Source organism: Crocuta crocuta, unplaced genomic scaffold (genome assembly GCF_008692635.1).
Source record: "Crocuta crocuta isolate KB4526 unplaced genomic scaffold, BGI_CrCroc_1.0 scaffold26, whole genome shotgun sequence".
NCBI classification, from domain to species: domain Eukaryota; kingdom Metazoa; phylum Chordata; class Mammalia; order Carnivora; family Hyaenidae; genus Crocuta; species Crocuta crocuta.
The window spans coordinates 1,438,546-1,461,212 of NW_027532249.1; the positions used below are offsets into that span (position 1 = coordinate 1,438,546).

General features: G+C 41.9%; 1 protein-coding gene across 1 annotated transcript in view; it reads left to right on the top strand.

The window, feature by feature from the left end:
- Window positions 1-2: 2 nt before the first annotated feature.
- Window positions 3-22,667, top strand: part of AFG3L2 (AFG3 like matrix AAA peptidase subunit 2) — a gene marked incomplete at its 5' end in the record, with an annotated part of 45,352 nt that continues 22,687 nt past the window's right edge. The window contains 9 exons of the mRNA XM_077778262.1: window positions 3-86; window positions 4,674-4,773; window positions 5,171-5,248; window positions 7,336-7,442; window positions 7,578-7,730; window positions 10,085-10,159; window positions 18,429-18,553; window positions 20,321-20,594; window positions 22,194-22,331. Of these exons, the coding sequence (XP_077634388.1) occupies window positions 3-86; window positions 4,674-4,773; window positions 5,171-5,248; window positions 7,336-7,442; window positions 7,578-7,730; window positions 10,085-10,159; window positions 18,429-18,553; window positions 20,321-20,594; window positions 22,194-22,331 (1,134 nt within the window). The remainder of the gene's footprint in view (window positions 87-4,673; window positions 4,774-5,170; window positions 5,249-7,335; window positions 7,443-7,577; window positions 7,731-10,084; window positions 10,160-18,428; window positions 18,554-20,320; window positions 20,595-22,193; window positions 22,332-22,667) is intronic.

A 22,667-nucleotide genomic window follows, 5' to 3' on the forward strand; every position in this document is an offset into this window, starting at 1 on the left:
GGGCCGGCTGCTGGCCCCCCTGCCTGCCACCGCTGCTCGTGCCTGGTAGCCGCATGGGCCCCACCGAGCGGTCCTGCCTCCGCACGGTGAGTCCCGGAGGCCCAGCGCCCTCTGCCTCCGGCCCGGCTTTGGCCCTCGGGCCCGCTTCCGGCCCTGGAGAGCAGGGCGTCAAGGTCACCGGCCCCTGGGCGCGCTCGCGGCGGTCCGGGCGTCAGGGGCGTGTTCCTCGCGTGAGTGAGGCCGCGTGTGCTGCGTGTTCGATGCCAGGACGCCGTGCTTTTGAGATCATTTATCCCGTGGTTCCCGTCAGCACGCTGTGCGTGTCAAACCAACCCTGGGTAGAGAATTGGATTTTTGAAAACAAGTAGAATCAGATATTTATGCGTCAGGGAGCTTCAAAGTGATTATCTGGGAGGGTCCCCTGGCTTCATTCAGGGCCAACCCAATATTACAGATAAAGCAGCTGAGACCTAAAAACGTTGAGGAATTTGTTATATCTCCAGCATGGGTTGCCTTACTTTGACCTGCTTTCATGGTATTGGAAAAATGGAAAGCAGGTGTTGTGCATGTGATTTAAGGGTGGGCAGCCTGAGCATGATTTAATGAAAGCACAGGGTTTGGAGGTAAGCTACGCCACCTCTGAGCCCCCATTTCCCTATCTGTTCCTCGTAGTAGATAATGACTATTAACTATGATAATTAATAACGTCACCTCTTCAGAGTAGAGAATGTTTTTAGTTGCATAAGTGTCCTGTCCTCAGTGGGAGGCTATTTCTCTGTCGGTGGTAACTAGCAGTTGCAGGCCTCCAGACGTGTGAGCTATGGTAGTACCCTTTCCTGAAGTGAACCGTGGCTGTAATCTGTCAAGTATAGGTTCATGTAATGGGTAGGCGATATCAGCTATTTCAGTGACAGTTTCTTGCTGTGTGCCAGTTTTTTAGAGACCAGCATTGGATGGGTTTACTTGGAAGCATAGGTTCAAAAGAGCATGGTGGTTAAGGCCCTGGAGTCCGTCACAGGAGCCTGCCACTTAACTAGCCAGATGCCCTTGAGGAAACACTTTGAGCCTCTCCACTTAAAAGGGCATGTTAATGGTACCTGCATTCATGATTTTTACTCTTCTTCGAAGCTATCTTGCCTGTCTTGGATATCTTCATTTCTTTCCTACTCTTTCCTGCCCTGCACTAGGCCTAGAGTGTCCTGCATTGCATCCATTTTGCCATCTTACCTTGCCCTCTCCTTTTGCCCCTGGTGAGTTCTGGACTCAGACTTGTAATGAGCAGGTAGGGATCTGCCTTGTGAGTTTGCAGCTTTTATGTCAGGAATCTTGTCTGAGCCCTTTCTCTTTGGAGTGGCACTGTTGTCCTGTGAGTCTTCGATGCTGAGGTATAAGGAAGTCCCCTGTGCTGATAGCAATAGCTGATTGATTGGAGGGGGAGGATCTGTGACACATTCCCTGAGGACATTAGGGCATTCTTGTGCTACCTGCTAGAGAGTCTGAAAGGACTTTGTCCTTTAGGTTCGTGCTGCTGTTGAAGGTCAGAGACCAGAACGATTCTCACAGTTTTCCTGGGGAAAAGATTTTGATGTGAGACGTCCGTTCTCAGGTTTTATGCTCAGAGAACTAAGACTGACCATAAAGCAGCTAAAAAGTGCTCCTATTATCAAACATAAAAGCTAATCCTCTAAAATGAGGTACTCTAAACTTAAATTTTGGGAGTTTATATTTTTTATATTACCCTTTGAATGGGCTTGGATCAGATAAGCAGAGAAAAATTTCATCGATGGTACCTGTAGAGAAAATAACCTCAGCGTTTAAAGTAGTTACAGGATTATTGCTAGAGGTATTCCAGGTCAAGACAATTGAAGACAGAGCCCGAAGGCGGTTTATTAGTCAATAAATGTTTATGGAGCACATACCCTGTGTCCAATTCTGTGCTTTATGGTGACATAAAGACTTACCTGATACAGTGATAGGAGCTTTCAGAGTAATTGGAAATGATCATTTAAATCTGAGTATCATCGTACAGTTTTAACAGTGCTTTTACATGCATTATTATGTTTGATCCTCATGGTAGCATCCCTGCGAACTAGTCGTTTTCTCCCATCATAGATGCATAACTGAAGTTCCTACGAGATGCATTAAAGATCATCAGTCAAAAAATTCAGATTTCCAGCTTTAACAGAATTAAAAGTTGTGACACCGTCTGCCTGGTGATTATGGTTCCTTCAAATTCCAGGCCTAGATGTCACTTTATTTTATTTTATTTCTTTAAATTTTTTTTAATGTTTATATTTATTTTTGAGAGATAGACAGAGTATGAGCAAGGGAAGAGCAGAGAGAGAGAGAGGGAGCAGAATCTGAAACAGGCCCCAGGCTCCTCACTGTCAGCACAGAGCCTGATGTGGGGCTCGAACTCATGAACCACAAGGTCATGACCTGAGCCAAAATCAGATGCTTAACCGACTGAGCCACCCAGGCGCCCCTAGATGTCACTTTACTTGGAGCATCCATAGGTCCCTTGAACATGTAATCACTTCCTCTTTGCTACCTCTGTTGTATGTACTTAGAGGTTTTATATTGTTATGTGTATTACACCATCCTGTAATAGACTTGTCCCCAGGACTTACACTTCTGAGCTTCTTGGAGGTAGGGATTGCTTCTGACCCCCCACACCTGCCCCACCAGGGACTCCCCACCACTTAGCAGTGCGTGGCCAGGAGTAGATGGCTCAGTGAATCAATGTGACTTGTTGCCTTGTCCATCTTGACTAACAGATCATTTTAATCTATACCCTGAATGATTTGGTATTGGGAAACTTTATTCGCTTATGATACATTATTATTTGTTCTTAGTGGTTGTTTCATAGGCCAAATGTTCCCAGGGGTCAGGGAGGGCTAACACAGCAGAAGCTCCAAATTCTGTCAGACCAGCATTGCTGTCAACCAAGATCATTGTCAGTGTTTCTGTCTTATTTTGCTGCGTAGAATGGTATATTAATTTGATGTAAAATCAGCTCATTCTTTATTTTTTATTAACATTTTGTTATTCACATCTCATAGGATTAATCGTTTTAAAGTGTACAACTTAGTGTTCTGTAGTACAACCTTCACTACTGTCTAATTCCAAAATATTTCATCACCCCAAAGACTGTCACCAATTAGAGCCACTCTCCATTTCTCCCCAACCATCCATTCCTGCAGCCCTAGGCAACTGCTAATCTACAGCTTCTAGATTGCCTATTCTGGACATTTCATATGAGTAGAAGCATATAATATGTGGCCATTTGTCTTTTATTTTTTTAAAAAATATTTAACATAGCTCATTTAATCAATCTTTGTGTGTCTGGTGTCTTTAACTTAACAATGTTTTCAAGGTTTATCTATGTGGTAGCATGTATCAAATGCTTCATTCCTTTTTATGGCTGAATAATATATATATATTTTTTTTTAGTATACCACATGTATCTGTTCATTGTCATTTGGGTTTCCACTTTTTGGCTCTTGTGAATTATGCTGCTGCGAACATTCATGTACAAGGTTTTGTGTGGACATAGGTTTTCCATTTTCTTGGGTAGGAGTGAACTGACTGGATCATCCAGTAACTCTGCATTTAATGTTCTGAGAATGCTGAACTTTTCCAGAGTGGCTGCACGGCTCGCCATTCCCAGCAGCAGTGCACGAAGTCTCCACTCTCCACATTGTCCACATTCACACCAACGCTTTTTATTGTCTTTTTGATTATAGTCACCCTCATGGATGTGAAGTGGTTTTCCGATGCTGTGTTTTCCTCATCGGACCATAAAGGTAGCGATGCTGGTGGCTGCTAATACAGATGACATTCTCATCTGTGTTTATAAGTTTGTCCTCCCCAAAACTGGTGATGAGTTTTCACTTTGCAAAAGGATAGGATTACTTGAAGTTTTTCACTGCCAGATTTGGATGTATCCTCTCAGTGCACCCTGCTTTTAATTGTGCACCTAAAAATGTAATAGGGAGCTTGTTCAGTGCGTTTATGTTATACTTTGATTTACCTAGATCATATTGTAAGAAAGTAACTTTTTAGCAATATATGTTCTTTAAAGCAGAGATGTATCTGTAATGGCACTTGTATCACATGGTTCTCACCAGGACAACAATATATCTTTAGCAAGTGTTACTAGAGTAAGGATTATCAGTGATGTGGGACCATAAGTCCCTTCTCCTGGAACTAAGAGGAATGTAGTGTTATATTTACAAGGCATGCTGTTCTGTAATTTCTGGCGAATAGTCTTGCAGTTTTATAGACCCTGCCCATGAGACAGCACGGAGGAGCAGATTCCAGTGTCAGTTTGTCTTTTGAATGCTACAAATTAAGTAAACAATGCCAAAGCGAATGCGTTGGCAGAGAATAGTAATGGAGCCCCAATTGTAACTTAAGCGTGATTTTGAAGCATTTTCATCTTCTGGATCATAATTAACGTCTCTTGGTTCGCTTAGTGGAATAGAGTGGCGCAGTCCCAGGCAACCCTAGTCCTTTCTCCCTTTAAAAGGGAGTGATGATGTGCTAGTCTGTAACCACCTGTTGAAGGGAGAAACATTTCATTCACTTTGTGATATTAGGAAAGGAGATTCTTCTTCTAAACTTTTTTATTTTGATATAACCTTTATGCTTTTATTTATGTGACGATGCAGCTTTGTCGATATGCTACAACCCAAGCAACAACCAGCAGAAATTCTCTCTTGACGGATGTAATTGCTGCTTATCAAAGATTCTGTTCTCGACCTCCAAAAGGTAAGCATGTTTAGGTGGGATCGTAATGTTCTGCGTTCTTGTTAAAGATGTGCCGGCAGCAGGTGTTTACTAAATAGATGTATAGGTGCTGTTCCAGGTTGACTCTGAACTTCTGCCTCCTCCTGTGATCCAGCCCCTACCTCCTTTTGTCTGATTGCAGTGATGAAAATGTATCCCCTTCGATTATAACAGTTTTGTAGGTAATGAAATTGGCTTGTAAATGAGGCTTTTTTCTTTAAAAGCTCTGGTTTGTGATCTTGACTTACTCCTGCACAAGAAATGTTGTACTTTTAGCTTATACTTTTTAATGACATATCAGCTTTAAAAATGAACACGCATACGTAAAATCTAATGAATTTTGCTTTGAGAGTGTGTATTTTTTTTCCTTTTCTAACAGGATTTGAAAAATACTTTCCTAATGGAAAAAATGGAAAAAAAGCTAGTGAAACTAAAGAAGTTATGGGAGAAAAAAAAGGTACCTTTTAAAAAGACTATGTTTGAACTGTCGTCTTCTAGTATGTGATGTTGGTGACAATTACTGAACAAAGCACATGTTCTTTTAAGGCAGTTCTGAAGTGAGAGGTTACAAGTATATACAAAATTCTACAGACCCTATGTTTCATTTCACCTTAATTTTATGTTCATATATTCTGTCACTTTTCAAATTGAATTAATTTAACGTTACCTTAGAGATAATTGACTGGTCAGGATCAGTTATATCATGTTTGGTAAATATATTTGACACATAACCTAAATCACTGAGAAAAATCTTAGAACTCTAATACATGCAATTTATCTGATACATATTTTGGTGTAGTTCAGTGTTTTTCAAATTGTTCCTTAGAGCCTATCTATCGGGTTTCAGATAGGGTTTCTTAGAGCTTGGTGGTTGGAGGGGACTGTGTAGGCCCTGAGTCTCCTGTCCCTATTTCCCACATGTGATAGCATTTAGCACAATGCCTGGCATATTTCAGTTGGCATCTTTGATTTTAGAGAAAAATATAATTCAGCCCTTGTTTTTAAATGAACTTGGACCAGTTGGAGAAACAAATATATATTCAGAAAATGCAGGGAGTGAGAGCAAGGCCAAGAGAAGGGAGAAGCGCAGTGTGGTCTGATTGGAGCTTTGGTGACCTGGGTCACTAATTTGTGCAGTGTTTCCCAGGGGTGTGGTGGATAGTCTTTTTTATCTTGGTTTGGGGCAAATTAATGATAATAGGTCCGTTTTTAAAAAACAACCAAGTGGGTACCTTTTGCATATGTGTTCCTGTGTCCGGGAATATTGTCAAACAACTTCAGAAACGCACTTTACTCTGTTTCCTAGTGCTGTGCCTCATTACAGACAGGGCTTGCCTCTCTCGGACCCTGCCTCGCTTAGGACGGGTGCAGAAGCCCCTTGTATGCATCATGGGGGGTGAACATGTCAGCTTCCCATCCTACACAGTAGAGGGGTCGCTTTGTGGTAGTTGAAGATGTTAGAGTAGTAGTTGTGATTCTTTGAGAGGATGGAAAGGGGCGGGGAGGAAGGTGTTGATGATGAATACATTCCTGGCGCTGGGTACCACACCTGGGTGTCGTGAGCCACACAAACGTATGCCTCATGGTTTTGGAGGCTGAAGGCCCAAAGTCAGTGTGTTGGCAGGGCTGATTTCTTCTGAGGGCCATGAAGGAAGGATCTGTTCCAGACCCTTCTCCTTGCCTTATAGATGACTGTCTTCTCCCTGTGTCTTTTGACACTACCTTCTCTCTGTGCATGTCCGTGTCCAAATTTACCCTTTCTATAATAATGCAGTTATATTGGCTCAGGACCCACCCATAGGACCTCATTTTAAACTTGACTTTTTTTTTTTTTTAGTGAAGACCCTATTTCAGAATAAGATCATAATGGGCTCGGACTCCTGACGTGTGAATTTGGGGGTGGTGGGGAGGGACACCGTTTATCCCGTAATAGTGACTAATTTCAGATTCTGGGAAGCTAATCTTATGTGGGTAAGATGGGTTTTTTTAGTCAATTATCAGAATCCTGCCTCGCCTACAGAAGAAAGAAACACTGTTAACAGTGTTCACTTCATGGGAGTGGGAAATGGGAGCACCTACCTTGTGCCTTCAAGTGGGAACTCAGGAATTCATTTACCCTCATTCCAGCCACAACTCTGTCACTCAGTGTCACTTAACACTGCATCCACTTATTTACCAAGTTTCTTAAACTGCACCTTTCCATCTGTAAAATGGGTATAGTAGTATACTTGCCTGGTTATTGGTGTATTGTGTGGGTATCACGGACAATGTGTGCTGGTTGATGAGTAGCTGTGATGAGGGGGGGGCTAAAGGATTTCTCATTTCTGATTTCCAGAAAGAAAAGGTATACATTTCTAAGCATATGACACAGTGAGGTCACAGCTGTTAATAGTTGGCTCTAGATACTTCTTAATGAAAAAAAGATTAACAAGTTATTGTGGGAACTTTTGCAGTAAGTCTTCTGTTAAGCTGCATTAATGAAAACTTTGTCGAGAGATGTAAAATGCTATTGTGCTGCTGAATGTGCTCGCTGTTTATGAACAGAATCAAAGCCAGCAGCTACCCCGCGCCCTTCCGGAGGAGGAGTTGGTGGCAGTGGAAAACGAGGTGGCAAGAAAGATGATTCTCACTGGTGGTCCAGATTCCAGAAGGTTTGATTCCAGACTGTGTGTTAATTTGGAGGATCTGGAGTGGCCCCAGGAGAGGTTGGGAGGGATTTGTGTCCAGTATAGCCTAGATCCTATTGTGACCGTTCGTTCTTCACAGAGACTGTCTCCTTTGCGCAGGGGGATTTTCCATGGGATGACAAGGAATTCCGGATGTACTTTCTCTGGACTGCTCTGTTTTGGGGTGGAGTCATGTTTTACTTCCTGTTCAAGAGCTCCGGGAGAGAAATCACATGGAAGGACTTTGTCAATAACTATCTTTCCAAAGGAGTAGTAAGTATTTTATGTGATTGGTGCTTTATAGTCATTCAAAATGTGAAATTCAGTAGATTGGGCCAACAAAGTAACAGTCAGCAAGTTAGCCAGCTTGTCTCTTGTAAAGTTACTGCTTTCATCTTGATTTTTTTTTAATGCTGTAAAGCACTGCAACCAAGAGCCCTATTTGTTTTGGCCCAGCAGGCCCCCCACTTACCACAAAATCTATTTCTTTCACTTCTGCTAGAACCTAGCTTTCAGTCTTCTCCAGCTGTCCTCCGTCTTCTTTGGTTGCCTTGTGTGTCCTCAGTCACCCCTTCCCCCTGCTAGAGTGTGCCAGCCTCTCCTGGCACCTTTACGCCTCCACGGCTCTTAACCTCCCGTGAGCTTGGAATTGGGTGCATAAGCAACTCTGAGTGTTGCAAGTGAGAGCGGATGGGCTCTAAGTGGGAGCCCACACAGGGCTCCTGGGAGCATTTGTCACTACCGGCTGGGCTTCACCCAGTGAGACTCTACTCCAGCATCTTTGAGATGCTGTGGCCTATAAGATGCGCTATTGTATGTATTCCTAAGAAAAACCTAGTAAGCTGCTTTGAAACTAGAAAATAGTACTAGTTGTCAAACATATTCTTTTTTTTTTTTTTAATTTTTTATTTTTGAGAGACAGAGTGAGATAGAATGTGAGTGAGGGAGAGGCAGAGAGAGGAGGAGACACAGAATTGGAAGCAGGCTCCAGGCTCTGAGCTGTCAGCACAGAGCCCAACGTGGGGCTTGGACCCACAAACCGTGAGATCATGATCTGAGCCAAAGTTGGACGCTTAACCAACTGAGCCACCTAGGCGCCCCTCTAGTTGTCAAACATACTCTAATTTCTTGGATGTTAAAATATAAAAAGTGTCCATCTTAGAGTTGACGAAATGAAATGATAGTGAGAAACCAGGTTAGGCCTGCTGTGTCCCCATGGGGAGATTATTTAACCTCTTGGTTGGGCTTTTCAGCAGTGAGATAGGTGAAATAAAGGTAAGACAGTAATACTTACTGGTAGCATAGAAAAGCAGAAGTCATTTTTAAAGATTGTCCAGTAAAGTGAGGATGGAAAAAATAGAAATGATTACTTACTCAGACTTTTGAGGCAAACGTTTGTTGTGGAAGCCAGGATATTTATGTATAATACCCAGATGTCGTAGGGAGCCCGCTTTTTAAGAAGTAACTCCTGTCTGGTTGTGGAGGGGGCTGCGGCCATTCTTCGAAGAGTGGTGACAGAGCCTCGGGGAAGATTCTCCATAGAGGCATCTCCTTTTGACCTACTGGTTCTTTGGAATCTCTACTATTGTTCCAGCAGTTTTATGTGGGGGTAGAATACTTTCCAGATGGCGTGCCTTTAGGAACAGGTAGTCCCCTGTCACCTCCTCCTGGAATTATCCAGGGCTCCCTCACAAACTTCCTGCCATTACAGACTTCATAGCAGCAGAAGGCAAGCCTCTTCCAAAGGGCTCATGCTCCAGATCAACCTAGAACTGAAGGTTAAAGAACTTAGAGGTTCTTTAAAAGTGTTCTTAAGAATCCTGTGTAGTTAGGATGTTACAGGAAAAAAACCAAGTTTATATTATTTTATACCCGTAGAATGACAAAAATTAAAGTCTTCAAATGGCAAGTGAGGAGGTAGACCAATATGTGAGGATGTAGAATATTTTGCTGTGCGGTGTGAATTGGAGAGCCACTTCGGAGAGCAGTTTTGCAGTGTCTAGTAAAGTACGTATACCCTGCAACCCAGCCTTACTGGACCTGTCTGCAGCTACACGTCCAGAGGAACTTTTAAAAGACGCGCCCAAGAAAGTATTTGCAGGAATGTTCATGACAGCATTGCTTATGATAGCGAACGTTTTGAAACACCCTAAATGTCTATCAGGAGAATGGATAGATAACTTGGGGTGTGCTCCCGAAGTGGAGTACCCTGCAGAACTGACCTGTCTGCAGGGATAAACCTCACAAATATGACAGGAAGGGACAAAGAGTCGTAGAAGAATCTACATGAAGCAGGACCATTTTTAAAGTCTAAAATCAGGCAACAGTGAGTATATGTTCAGGGTTACATCTGTGTGTGGCACAGGCACTAGGACAGGCTTTGGGACAGTCAGCACCTACTGTGGGGAGCGTCCGCTTCGGGGAAGGGGGTGTGACTGGTGGCTTCAACAGTATTTGTGATGTTTTATTTTTCAAGCCAGAAAGGGGAACAACGGGACTTCCTTGCATTGTTCACCATTGTTGTTTGTATGTCTGAAATACCATGGGCAGCTTTAATGCACTTAAAAGAATGTATCAAGTCGTCTCTGTAAATTTATGTTTGAATATTTAACTTTTTAAAATTCCAGGTAGACAGACTGGAAGTCGTCAACAAGCGTTTTGTTCGAGTGACTTTTACACCAGGGAAGACTCCCGTTGATGGGGTAAATGATTTTTGTTAATCGATGTGGATTAGCTGTTAATTAGCTTTTCAGATTTAGAGTCGGAAAGCAAGCATTCCCTCACATTGCGGTAGCTGTGTGCACCGGCTGTACCAGATTCAGGCGGCGCAGCACGCACAGACCTCCCGAACGCATGCAGAGGAGAGTGCAAATGCAGTGCATGTAGTTGCCTTATGAAGACGGTCAGTTGTTCCGGTTTGGATTTGGTCATCACTGTGCTGTACATTTAGGAAATGGTGAAATCCCAGTTTCAGTATTCCGGTATCATCTGTGAATTCTTCAAGGCCGAGAAAACAGTTGTTTTGGTCAGGGAAAAAGTGTTAAACCTGAATTGCTTTATGCCTCGAGACAGCTTTTTTCAAATCAGTTTAAGAAGCATTCTGATCATATCTCTCCCAGATGTTTTGTGATTGTATATTATTTTAATTTCCATTTCTTTTCCCCATAAAAAAATATTTTGTATATCCTTTCAAAAAAATTTTTTTTTACTAAAAATTTTTTTAATGTTCATTCTTGAGAGACAGAGCACAAGCAGGGGAGGGGCAGAGAGAGACGTAGACACAGAATCCAAAGTAGGTTCCAGGCTTTGCACTGTCAGCACAGAAACCGACGCGGGGCTCAAACCCATGCACCGCGAGATCATGACTTGAGCTGAAGTCAGCCGCCTAAACCAGCTGAGTCAGCCAGGCACCTCTAATTTGTAAATCCTGTCCAACCAGTTTGAACTAGATACCCTAGACCGGGTTGAGGGGGTTGTGGGGGAGGACAGCAGAGGGACAGGTGAGGTTCCCAGGCAGTTCCAAGGTGATTCCCTGGGTCTGTCCCCATGGGCCCATCTCTAGTCCCTTGGTGTCCTGCTGTCTTTCCCCCCTGCCCCAGGATCAGACCTCCTTTATCATGTTGCATCCCTCCTTCCAGATGATTTTGTTTAACCATTTCCTAGTCACCCTGCCTGGGCGGGGCAAAGTGTAAGGAAAACTAGAACCGATGGTGATCATCTGTCTGAAATGTGTCAGTAAATAGAGGAATGTCTGTAAAGTTGTGTGACTTTGGTATTTCAGTCACTTTTAGGAATACGTTATTTCCATTGTCTTCATTTCTGCCCCACTTCCCTTTCTTTTTACCTTAGGATGAACTGTTCATTAATAACCATGCTCCTTTTTTTCCTCAGAACTATTCCTTAGTTTTAGTGCTGGGGATTAAATGGGCAGTCCCTTTCAGGAGGACGGTTTGGCAGTGTGTATATCAGCAGTTTTGAAAGTACGCACACACTCAGTAGTTTTGCTTCTAGGACTATGTCCTAGGGAAAGAATTAAGGATGCGTGTGAAGATGTGTATGCAGGATGTCCTCCAAACATTGTTTATAGAGCAGAAAATTGGAAATCAGTCAATGTCCACACTAGGCACCTGGTTAATAATAAGGGCTCCTCATTTCTTTTGCTTTAATCTGGCCGCTGCAGCAGTGGCTCAGCAAGAGAGTCCTCTTCCCTAGAGGGCAATTTTTACACCTAGTACTGGTGTGCACAAACATGTAGTGAAATTTGTATTATTTTGTTATAAATTACTTTCTTCTTATTTCTTTTTTATATTACAGTTAAGGTCTTATATCGATTTCAAAATTGTGTGTATATTTCAAGATTGTAAAGGGATATTATGAAGGAATAGCATCAAAATTGCTATTCGTATTTGTTTTTGGATGTTGAGGTTACAGATGCTTTTTATTTCATTTATGTTTATATTACCTTAATTTTCCACAAAGAATAAGTATTACCCGCTTAATAAAAACTTTACTTTGAGCTTTCAGAAATGGGTAGATGATTTTCGGTGTCCTGCTGCTTATGGAGCAGCAGTGTCCATTGCAGTGTCAGCTGTAGAAGCACAGACTCTGGAGTTTGACAGACGCGGCTTCAAAGATCGGCTCTGCTCTTTACTAGCCCAACACGCCTAAGCCTGGGTTTCTTTATCACTAAGATAGGAAAGGCAATAATAACGCTTTAGGGCTTAGTGCTGAAATGAGATCTTGAATGTCAGTGGGTGTTTTCAAACTTCACTGTGTGTAAGAATCGCTTGGAGAGCTGGGACCCACCCCCAGAAGGTCTTGTCTAGATATTGTCCCCAAATCTCACGCTGCTGATCCTTTTTATCTGTCCCATTTCTCTGAGGTTGAGTCATGCATGTAGCACATGTCCAGCTGATAATAAGTGCTAAGGAAGGGAATGCTTAGTCACATTCCGTTAACCTATTATTGACTTGTTTTGGGCTTGTAACAGCAGGAATTTTGTAGGTTTGTTAGTGAACAACTTACCAAGAGCTGTTGTCATGTAATACTATTAAAAAAAAAAAAACCTTTAAATAATATATGTGTTATAAGACTTACTCTCCATCTTTTGCTTTTAGATACTTGGAGAAAGATACCAGAGTGATATTTTCCTCTCAGTAGTACTGGTTGGTGGGAGGACTTTGGGATGACATGTTACTCTCTTCTATGTACAGTTTTGGATTGTCTGTGTTTTCTGTCATAGATTTATCGTATTGNGAACCTAGCTTTCAGTCTTCTCCAGCTGTCCTCCGTCTTCTTTGGTTGCCTTGTGTGTCCTCAGTCACCCCTTCCCCCTGCTAGAGTGTGCCAGCCTCTCCTGGCACCTTTACGCCTCCACGGCTCTTAACCTCCCGTGAGCTTGGAATTGGGTGCATAAGCAACTCTGAGTGTTGCAAGTGAGAGCGGATGGGCTCTAAGTGGGAGCCCACACAGGGCTCCTGGGAGCATTTGTCACTACCGGCTGGGCTTCACCCAGTGAGACTCTACTCCAGCATCTTTGAGATGCTGTGGCCTATAAGATGCGCTATTGTATGTATTCCTAAGAAAAACCTAGTAAGCTGCTTTGAAACTAGAAAATAGTACTAGTTGTCAAACATATTCTTTTTTTTTTTTTTAATTTTTTATTTTTGAGAGACAGAGTGAGATAGAATGTGAGTGAGGGAGAGGCAGAGAGAGGAGGAGACACAGAATTGGAAGCAGGCTCCAGGCTCTGAGCTGTCAGCACAGAGCCCAACGTGGGGCTTGGACCCACAAACCGTGAGATCATGATCTGAGCCAAAGTTGGACGCTTAACCAACTGAGCCACCTAGGCGCCCCTCTAGTTGTCAAACATACTCTAATTTCTTGGATGTTAAAATATAAAAAGTGTCCATCTTAGAGTTGACGAAATGAAATGATAGTGAGAAACCAGGTTAGGCCTGCTGTGTCCCCATGGGGAGATTATTTAACCTCTTGGTTGGGCTTTTCAGCAGTGAGATAGGTGAAATAAAGGTAAGACAGTAATACTTACTGGTAGCATAGAAAAGCAGAAGTCATTTTTAAAGATTGTCCAGTAAAGTGAGGATGGAAAAAATAGAAATGATTACTTACTCAGACTTTTGAGGCAAACGTTTGTTGTGGAAGCCAGGATATTTATGTATAATACCCAGATGTCGTAGGGAGCCCGCTTTTTAAGAAGTAACTCCTGTCTGGTTGTGGAGGGGGCTGCGGCCATTCTTCGAAGAGTGGTGACAGAGCCTCGGGGAAGATTCTCCATAGAGGCATCTCCTTTTGACCTACTGGTTCTTTGGAATCTCTACTATTGTTCCAGCAGTTTTATGTGGGGGTAGAATACTTTCCAGATGGCGTGCCTTTAGGAACAGGTAGTCCCCTGTCACCTCCTCCTGGAATTATCCAGGGCTCCCTCACAAACTTCCTGCCATTACAGACTTCATAGCAGCAGAAGGCAAGCCTCTTCCAAAGGGCTCATGCTCCAGATCAACCTAGAACTGAAGGTTAAAGAACTTAGAGGTTCTTTAAAAGTGTTCTTAAGAATCCTGTGTAGTTAGGATGTTACAGGAAAAAAACCAAGTTTATATTATTTTATACCCGTAGAATGACAAAAATTAAAGTCTTCAAATGGCAAGTGAGGAGGTAGACCAATATGTGAGGATGTAGAATATTTTGCTGTGCGGTGTGAATTGGAGAGCCACTTCGGAGAGCAGTTTTGCAGTGTCTAGTAAAGTACGTATACCCTGCAACCCAGCCTTACTGGACCTGTCTGCAGCTACACGTCCAGAGGAACTTTTAAAAGACGCGCCCAAGAAAGTATTTGCAGGAATGTTCATGACAGCATTGCTTATGATAGCGAACGTTTTGAAACACCCTAAATGTCTATCAGGAGAATGGATAGATAACTTGGGGTGTGCTCCCGAAGTGGAGTACCCTGCAGAACTGACCTGTCTGCAGGGATAAACCTCACAAATATGACAGGAAGGGACAAAGAGTCGTAGAAGAATCTACATGAAGCAGGACCATTTTTAAAGTCTAAAATCAGGCAACAGTGAGTATATGTTCAGGGTTACATCTGTGTGTGGCACAGGCACTAGGACAGGCTTTGGGACAGTCAGCACCTACTGTGGGGAGCGTCCGCTTCGGGGAAGGGGGTGTGACTGGTGGCTTCAACAGTATTTGTGATGTTTTATTTTTCAAGCCAGAAAGGGGAACAACGGGACTTCCTTGCATTGTTCACCATTGTTGTTTGTATGTCTGAAATACCATGGGCAGCTTTAATGCACTTAAAAGAATGTATCAAGTCGTCTCTGTAAATTTATGTTTGAATATTTAACTTTTTAAAATTCCAGGTAGACAGACTGGAAGTCGTCAACAAGCGTTTTGTTCGAGTGACTTTTACACCAGGGAAGACTCCCGTTGATGGGGTAAATGATTTTTGTTAATCGATGTGGATTAGCTGTTAATTAGCTTTTCAGATTTAGAGTCGGAAAGCAAGCATTCCCTCACATTGCGGTAGCTGTGTGCACCGGCTGTACCAGATTCAGGCGGCGCAGCACGCACAGACCTCCCGAACGCATGCAGAGGAGAGTGCAAATGCAGTGCATGTAGTTGCCTTATGAAGACGGTCAGTTGTTCCGGTTTGGATTTGGTCATCACTGTGCTGTACATTTAGGAAATGGTGAAATCCCAGTTTCAGTATTCCGGTATCATCTGTGAATTCTTCAAGGCCGAGAAAACAGTTGTTTTGGTCAGGGAAAAAGTGTTAAACCTGAATTGCTTTATGCCTCGAGACAGCTTTTTTCAAATCAGTTTAAGAAGCATTCTGATCATATCTCTCCCAGATGTTTTGTGATTGTATATTATTTTAATTTCCATTTCTTTTCCCCATAAAAAAATATTTTGTATATCCTTTCAAAAAAATTTTTTTTTACTAAAAATTTTTTTAATGTTCATTCTTGAGAGACAGAGCACAAGCAGGGGAGGGGCAGAGAGAGACGTAGACACAGAATCCAAAGTAGGTTCCAGGCTTTGCACTGTCAGCACAGAAACCGACGCGGGGCTCAAACCCATGCACCGCGAGATCATGACTTGAGCTGAAGTCAGCCGCCTAAACCAGCTGAGTCAGCCAGGCACCTCTAATTTGTAAATCCTGTCCAACCAGTTTGAACTAGATACCCTAGACCGGGTTGAGGGGGTTGTGGGGGAGGACAGCAGAGGGACAGGTGAGGTTCCCAGGCAGTTCCAAGGTGATTCCCTGGGTCTGTCCCCATGGGCCCATCTCTAGTCCCTTGGTGTCCTGCTGTCTTTCCCCCCTGCCCCAGGATCAGACCTCCTTTATCATGTTGCATCCCTCCTTCCAGATGATTTTGTTTAACCATTTCCTAGTCACCCTGCCTGGGCGGGGCAAAGTGTAAGGAAAACTAGAACCGATGGTGATCATCTGTCTGAAATGTGTCAGTAAATAGAGGAATGTCTGTAAAGTTGTGTGACTTTGGTATTTCAGTCACTTTTAGGAATACGTTATTTCCATTGTCTTCATTTCTGCCCCACTTCCCTTTCTTTTTACCTTAGGATGAACTGTTCATTAATAACCATGCTCCTTTTTTTCCTCAGAACTATTCCTTAGTTTTAGTGCTGGGGATTAAATGGGCAGTCCCTTTCAGGAGGACGGTTTGGCAGTGTGTATATCAGCAGTTTTGAAAGTACGCACACACTCAGTAGTTTTGCTTCTAGGACTATGTCCTAGGGAAAGAATTAAGGATGCGTGTGAAGATGTGTATGCAGGATGTCCTCCAAACATTGTTTATAGAGCAGAAAATTGGAAATCAGTCAATGTCCACACTAGGCACCTGGTTAATAATAAGGGCTCCTCATTTCTTTTGCTTTAATCTGGCCGCTGCAGCAGTGGCTCAGCAAGAGAGTCCTCTTCCCTAGAGGGCAATTTTTACACCTAGTACTGGTGTGCACAAACATGTAGTGAAATTTGTATTATTTTGTTATAAATTACTTTCTTCTTATTTCTTTTTTATATTACAGTTAAGGTCTTATATCGATTTCAAAATTGTGTGTATATTTCAAGATTGTAAAGGGATATTATGAAGGAATAGCATCAAAATTGCTATTCGTATTTGTTTTTGGATGTTGAGGTTACAGATGCTTTTTATTTCATTTATGTTTATATTACCTTAATTTTCCACAAAGAATAAGTATTACCCGCTTAATAAAAACTTTACTTTGAGCTTTCAGAAATGGGTAGATGATTTTCGGTGTCCTGCTGCTTATGGAGCAGCAGTGTCCATTGCAGTGTCAGCTGTAGAAGCACAGACTCTGGAGTTTGACAGACGCGGCTTCAAAGATCGGCTCTGCTCTTTACTAGCCCAACACGCCTAAGCCTGGGTTTCTTTATCACTAAGATAGGAAAGGCAATAATAACGCTTTAGGGCTTAGTGCTGAAATGAGATCTTGAATGTCAGTGGGTGTTTTCAAACTTCACTGTGTGTAAGAATCGCTTGGAGAGCTGGGACCCACCCCCAGAAGGTCTTGTCTAGATATTGTCCCCAAATCTCACGCTGCTGATCCTTTTTATCTGTCCCATTTCTCTGAGGTTGAGTCATGCATGTAGCACATGTCCAGCTGATAATAAGTGCTAAGGAAGGGAATGCTTAGTCACATTCCGTTAACCTATTATTGACTTGTTTTGGGCTTGTAACAGCAGGAATTTTGTAGGTTTGTTAGTGAACAACTTACCAAGAGCTGTTGTCATGTAATACTATTAAAAAAAAAAAAACCTTTAAATAATATATGTGTTATAAGACTTACTCTCCATCTTTTGCTTTTAGATACTTGGAGAAAGATACCAGAGTGATATTTTCCTCTCAGTAGTACTGGTTGGTGGGAGGACTTTGGGATGACATGTTACTCTCTTCTATGTACAGTTTTGGATTGTCTGTGTTTTCTGTCATAGATTTATCGTATTGATTTAAAAAAAAAAAACTTTTTAAAGCGATTGCAGGTTAAAGAAGGAACAGTCTTTTTGTGCTGTCAAACATGGCTAATACTTGCATAGTGCTTGGAACGGGTTCTAACGTATTAGTAAAACTCCATGAACATGAGCTGTTGTGATAAGTAGGTTTGTGGTTGTAGAAGAGGGGGAGGGAGTGTGACATGCTGGTTAGGATCACGGGCTCAGGAGCCAGACTGCTCAGGTTCACATCCAGCCTCCTACTATACTTATATCTATGAAATCACCCCTGTAGTGTTCTCATCTGTAAAATGGGAACGGTAAGAGTCCAGGCTGATATTCAGCCAGTAAACAGCTAGCACAATGGGGAATACTTTGGGCTGGAATCCTTCGGCGGTGCCTCCCTAGGGCCTCAGTAACTCACCAGATCCAGTGAATAGAAGAGTAATGTGCCAGGTATACCTCTGTTCTCATTGGATGATGGGGGTGCCTTCCTCATGCTCCTGGTGATAGTACCTACTTCTTAGGGTGGTTCTGAAGATCGAATGAGTTGATGTACATAAGGGACTAAGAGACAGTAAGTGCTCAGGAAACTTTGGCTGTTAGTCCTGCATCACATTAGTTTTCAGTTTGGAAATAGGCAGCTGAGAAATACGTGGGAAATGAAGAGGCGGAAAAGGACATATATTCATTAAGAGGACTGTCTTTTTAAATAGATTTTTCATTTGAATTTATAAATTGTAGAATCACTAAGGAATATTGCTTAGGAAATGCTTATTTGCAAGGATTGCCAGGTGCTCTCACTGAGTGAAACTTAATCACTGTATCATGAAAACCAGTCCCTTATTATTGTGGGGTGTTTTTCACTTTCTAAATTTTCAGTTATTTCTGAAAAATTTGTTCAAAGTTGAACCTTCTCGTAAATTAAACTTTGTTTCCCCTTTGTTCTTAGGATATTTTGTTTTGTGTTTTTATAGCAGTACGTCTGGTTTAATATTGGCAGTGTGGACACCTTTGAGCGGAATCTGGAAACGTTACAGCAGGAATTGGGGATAGAAGGGGAGAATCGGGTTCCTGTCGTCTACATTGCTGAAAGTGACGGGTAAGAAGACTGCTCACTGTGCTCTGTGTGGTTTGCTGTGTGTTCTGTCACCAGGTGGCAGGTGACGTATGACGTTCTCAAACAGGCCTTTCTCAGTTTGACCAGAGGTCTTTTAAATTGTTGGTAATTTACTGGGTTTTGCTCATGACTGATTTTCTACACATTTATATTTATCTTTGATTAAGCAATAGTTTGGGGGTATTAATATCCTTTAGTAGGATTTTAGCATAAAGAGCCCCTTTGTGTTAAAGAATGGCATTGCCACCTTTTAACTATCATTTACATTTATTTTTCAGTTTTCCAAGAATTTTAAGTAGCTCTTTTTTTCTCTCTTGTCAGAGCGTTCATCTTCCCCTAGCGGTTATTTATCTTTTAGAAGACCATTTAGAAGTCTGAGTCTTCCAAAAAGGGCCCGTTGAGATTTCAAGAGTCACTTGTCCTTGAGTTTCTATAGGAAACCTATGGCCTTTGAGTACTCATCCATGTACTACACCAGGTAGATTTCCTGGTGGTTACTCCATTCGCATTGAGGTGTACCTTGCTATGGAGTTAGCAGTTCAAGAGCGAAAGTAGAAGTAAATCTTAATTTTTCTGAATAAAAGAGCAGAAAAACTGATTGCTAGTGTGCTAATTGAGCTGGTAGTGTTACTCTGTTTTAGAGACTTTCCTGCATCTTGGTTTGTGAAGACCTGCAGTTTACCTCGGTATTTAGATCCAGGTAGCTGTCGAGATTGTTTCAGATATGCTATATCCCTTGGCCCCTGGGGCTGTTATAAAATCGTTGAACTGTATAGCTGCTGCTGAAACATTATGGAAAGTTTGATTGCACCGTTCTTCAAACTTTTATGGTCAGTGTGTATCTTTTTTCTCCTCTAGAAGTGAACCAAAGGTAAGTTTTTCTAGGTTCTTACTGCCTGCTGTCGGGGGCATTTAAAATACTGTGAAAGATGAAAACTTAGAAAGTAGATCCTGGTTTTTTGTTTTGTTTTAGAGCTAAACCATGTACAAGGTTTTGGTCCTAATTTCTTAGGGTAAGGTCAGCTAAATTGCATTATATTAACCAATATGAGTATATGTCTGTACCCATAGTTTTGTTGAAATTAACTTTATTAAGACAGGTGAAAAGCATTCCCAGGCTTTAAGTTCTATCTGAGCAGCGCCCTCCAGAGCAGGCTTGGGTTTGGAGTACAACCGATTGCTCCCCTGGGAGCCCGTCTGCTAAGTCCGCACAAGCTGCATGGAGTGGCTTGCACGGCGCTCACCAACAGATTGCCGTCGCCATTGTATACAAGACTTTTGAAACTGGTCTGCGTTAACTTAGCAAAAGGGTTTAATATTTGGAAGACGTCTCTTTAGAGTTAAGTCGACGCATACCAATTAAGAGAATTGGAATTTCTGCCCAGGCTAAAACTTTTAAGTAATTCAGAAGAAATTTCTTTGAAATGCAGATAAGATGATAGTAAATCACAGCTAGGTCTGTATTGTGCATAAATGGTGATTATTGGGATAGAAATAAAATCTCAGTAGACAGCATATGTGTTAAGAACAGCTTTTTCTTCTGAGATTCTGCGTCAGTGATATTGAGACACTAAGATTGTCTTTGTGCCTCAAATAAAATATTAGAATATTCAGGTTTAATAAAAATAAAAACTGTATACAACTATATCCTAAGCCGTTACCAAAAAGTGTATCCTGCAAAACATTTAAAAAGCCAAAGAGTAACAGTCTTAAAAACTGTCGGTGTTGTATGTGGTTTCTCTCATTTAGCTCATTTCTCCTGAGCATGTTGCCCACGGTGCTCATCATCGCTTTCTTACTGTACACCATACGAAGAGGGCCTGCCGGCATTGGCCGGACCGGCCGGGGGATGGGTGGACTCTTCAGTGTTGGAGAAACCACTGCCAAAGTCTTGAAGGATGAGATAGATGTGAAGTTCAAAGATGTGGCTGGCTGCGAGGAGGCCAAGCTAGAGATCATGGAATTTGTGAATTTCTTGAAAAACCCAAAGCAGTATCAAGACCTGGGAGCAAAAATCCCAAAGGTAAAGTGAATTTTCAGATTATTTTCAGCTTATTAAACCTCAAACTCATTTGAATTAATCTCTGAAATTATACTTTTATGAAGTTTGATTACTTATGATAAGGTAGCTGTTTTTCTCCTTCTGTCTTATTATCTCTTATCTCTGCTTTACTCCAGGATTTTTTCAGGTCAGTTCTGTAGGAATGTGTCTGCTTGCATGTAGTGTGTATGTTCCCCAAAAGATTTGTGTTCTCTCCCTTTGGAAGCCTTCCCTGATTTGCCTTCCTTCTCCCTCCAATCTGATTTGGGTATCCCATCTCTCAGCAGCTTTGCACATGAGCACATTGCCCCTGCTGTCACCCACTTGTCCCTCCCTCAGCAGGCTTCAACAGACCGTCTGCCTGGACCTGCCACTCGGGTTCATGGCACAGGGTTTGGTGGAGAAGAGATAGCGCTGCTTCTAGCCCCCTCCTCCCAGGAGATGTTCCTGTGCCTGCTGCTGGTGACAGGCTGGCCTTATTGATCCTTATACTCCCAGGGCCAGGCTTGGTCATTAAGTAAATGACTCCAAAATGTTTAATTACTTTAAAAATCCATTAGTAAAGTTTCCTGTAAGGACGTCATCATTTCCTTGATTTTTGTATCATGCCTGTATGGATGAAAAGTCATATTTGATAATCTTATAATTTGCTATGACTTATGTAGTACCTGTGTACATCATACCTAAGCATCTATACGACTTGAATAATTAGAATGAGCAAACACATTTTCTCTTTTTAACTACATTCAAAGTTGGTCATTAGATTTTTACTTCATTTATGAAATTTTAAAGGAAGAAAATAAGCAAAATGTAATTTAGAAGTGGTGTTTGTGTCTCCTTGAATTATTTAAACCTCAGTTGGCTTATTTTATTTTTTTTAATACTTACCTGTTAAAATTTATTTATTTTGAGACACAGAGAGAGAGAATCTCAAGCAGGCTCTGCAGTATCAGCACAGAGCCTAGTGTGGAGCTTGATCTCCTGAACCATGAGATCATGACCTGAGCTGAAACCAAGAGTTGGAAGCTTAACTGTCTGAGCCACCCAGATGCCCTAACCTCAGTTGGTTTGTTAATAGATATTCAGCTTAAGTCTAAAGATCTGAAAAGCTAACAAAGTGCTAAAAATCTTTTTTTTTTTTTTTTAAATTTTTTTATGTTTAATTTTGAGAGAGAGAGAGCGTGAGCGGAGGAGGGTCAGAGGAAGACACAGAATTCAGGGCAGGCTCCAGGCTCTGAACTTCCTGCACAGAGTCTGACGCGGGGCTCAAACCCACAAACTGTGAGATCATGACCTGAGCCGAAGTCAGACACTTAAGTGACTGAGCCACCCAGGTGCCCCCAGTGCTAAAAATCTTAATGCGAAGTATGTAAGATTTCACATTCTTACTACATTTTTTAAAAACGAGATCGTCTCTAATCCTTTTCCTCCTCCTCTGTATAAACATGTTTTGCCATAGTTCAGAAGTTTAAGGAACATTTATTATAGAGTTTATAGACAGATTTATAAATTGTTTATGGGTATGTAATACAATTTTCTGAAGTTCTAGCTAAATGTACTTTTCCTTTTTTATATCTGAAGGGCGCCATTCTCACTGGTCCTCCAGGCACCGGGAAAACACTGCTAGCTAAGGCCACAGCTGGAGAAGCCAACGTCCCTTTCATCACTGTCAGTGGATCTGAGTTTTTGGAGATGTTTGTTGGTGTGGGTCCAGCTAGAGTAAGTCTTTTGCTCTGTTTCGATGGCACGGCTTCCTCCGTCTCCCCCTGCTCTTCCTCCCCAAATACTGAGTTGGTAAAGATGGCCCTGGACCAGACTGGTGCAGTCTGTTAATGGGTTTTCCTTTTGTTGTTGAGTTGTAAGAGTTCTTTATATTCTAGATAGTAGCTCTTAATCACGTACATTATTTGAAAATAATTTCTCCCAATCTGTGGGTTGTCTTTTCCCTTTCTTTATAGTGAAGCATAAAAGTGTTTAATTTTGATGAAGACCAATCTATCTTTTTTTTTTTTTTTTTTTTTTTTTTTTTTTTTTTTTTTGTTTTTTTTTTCTTTT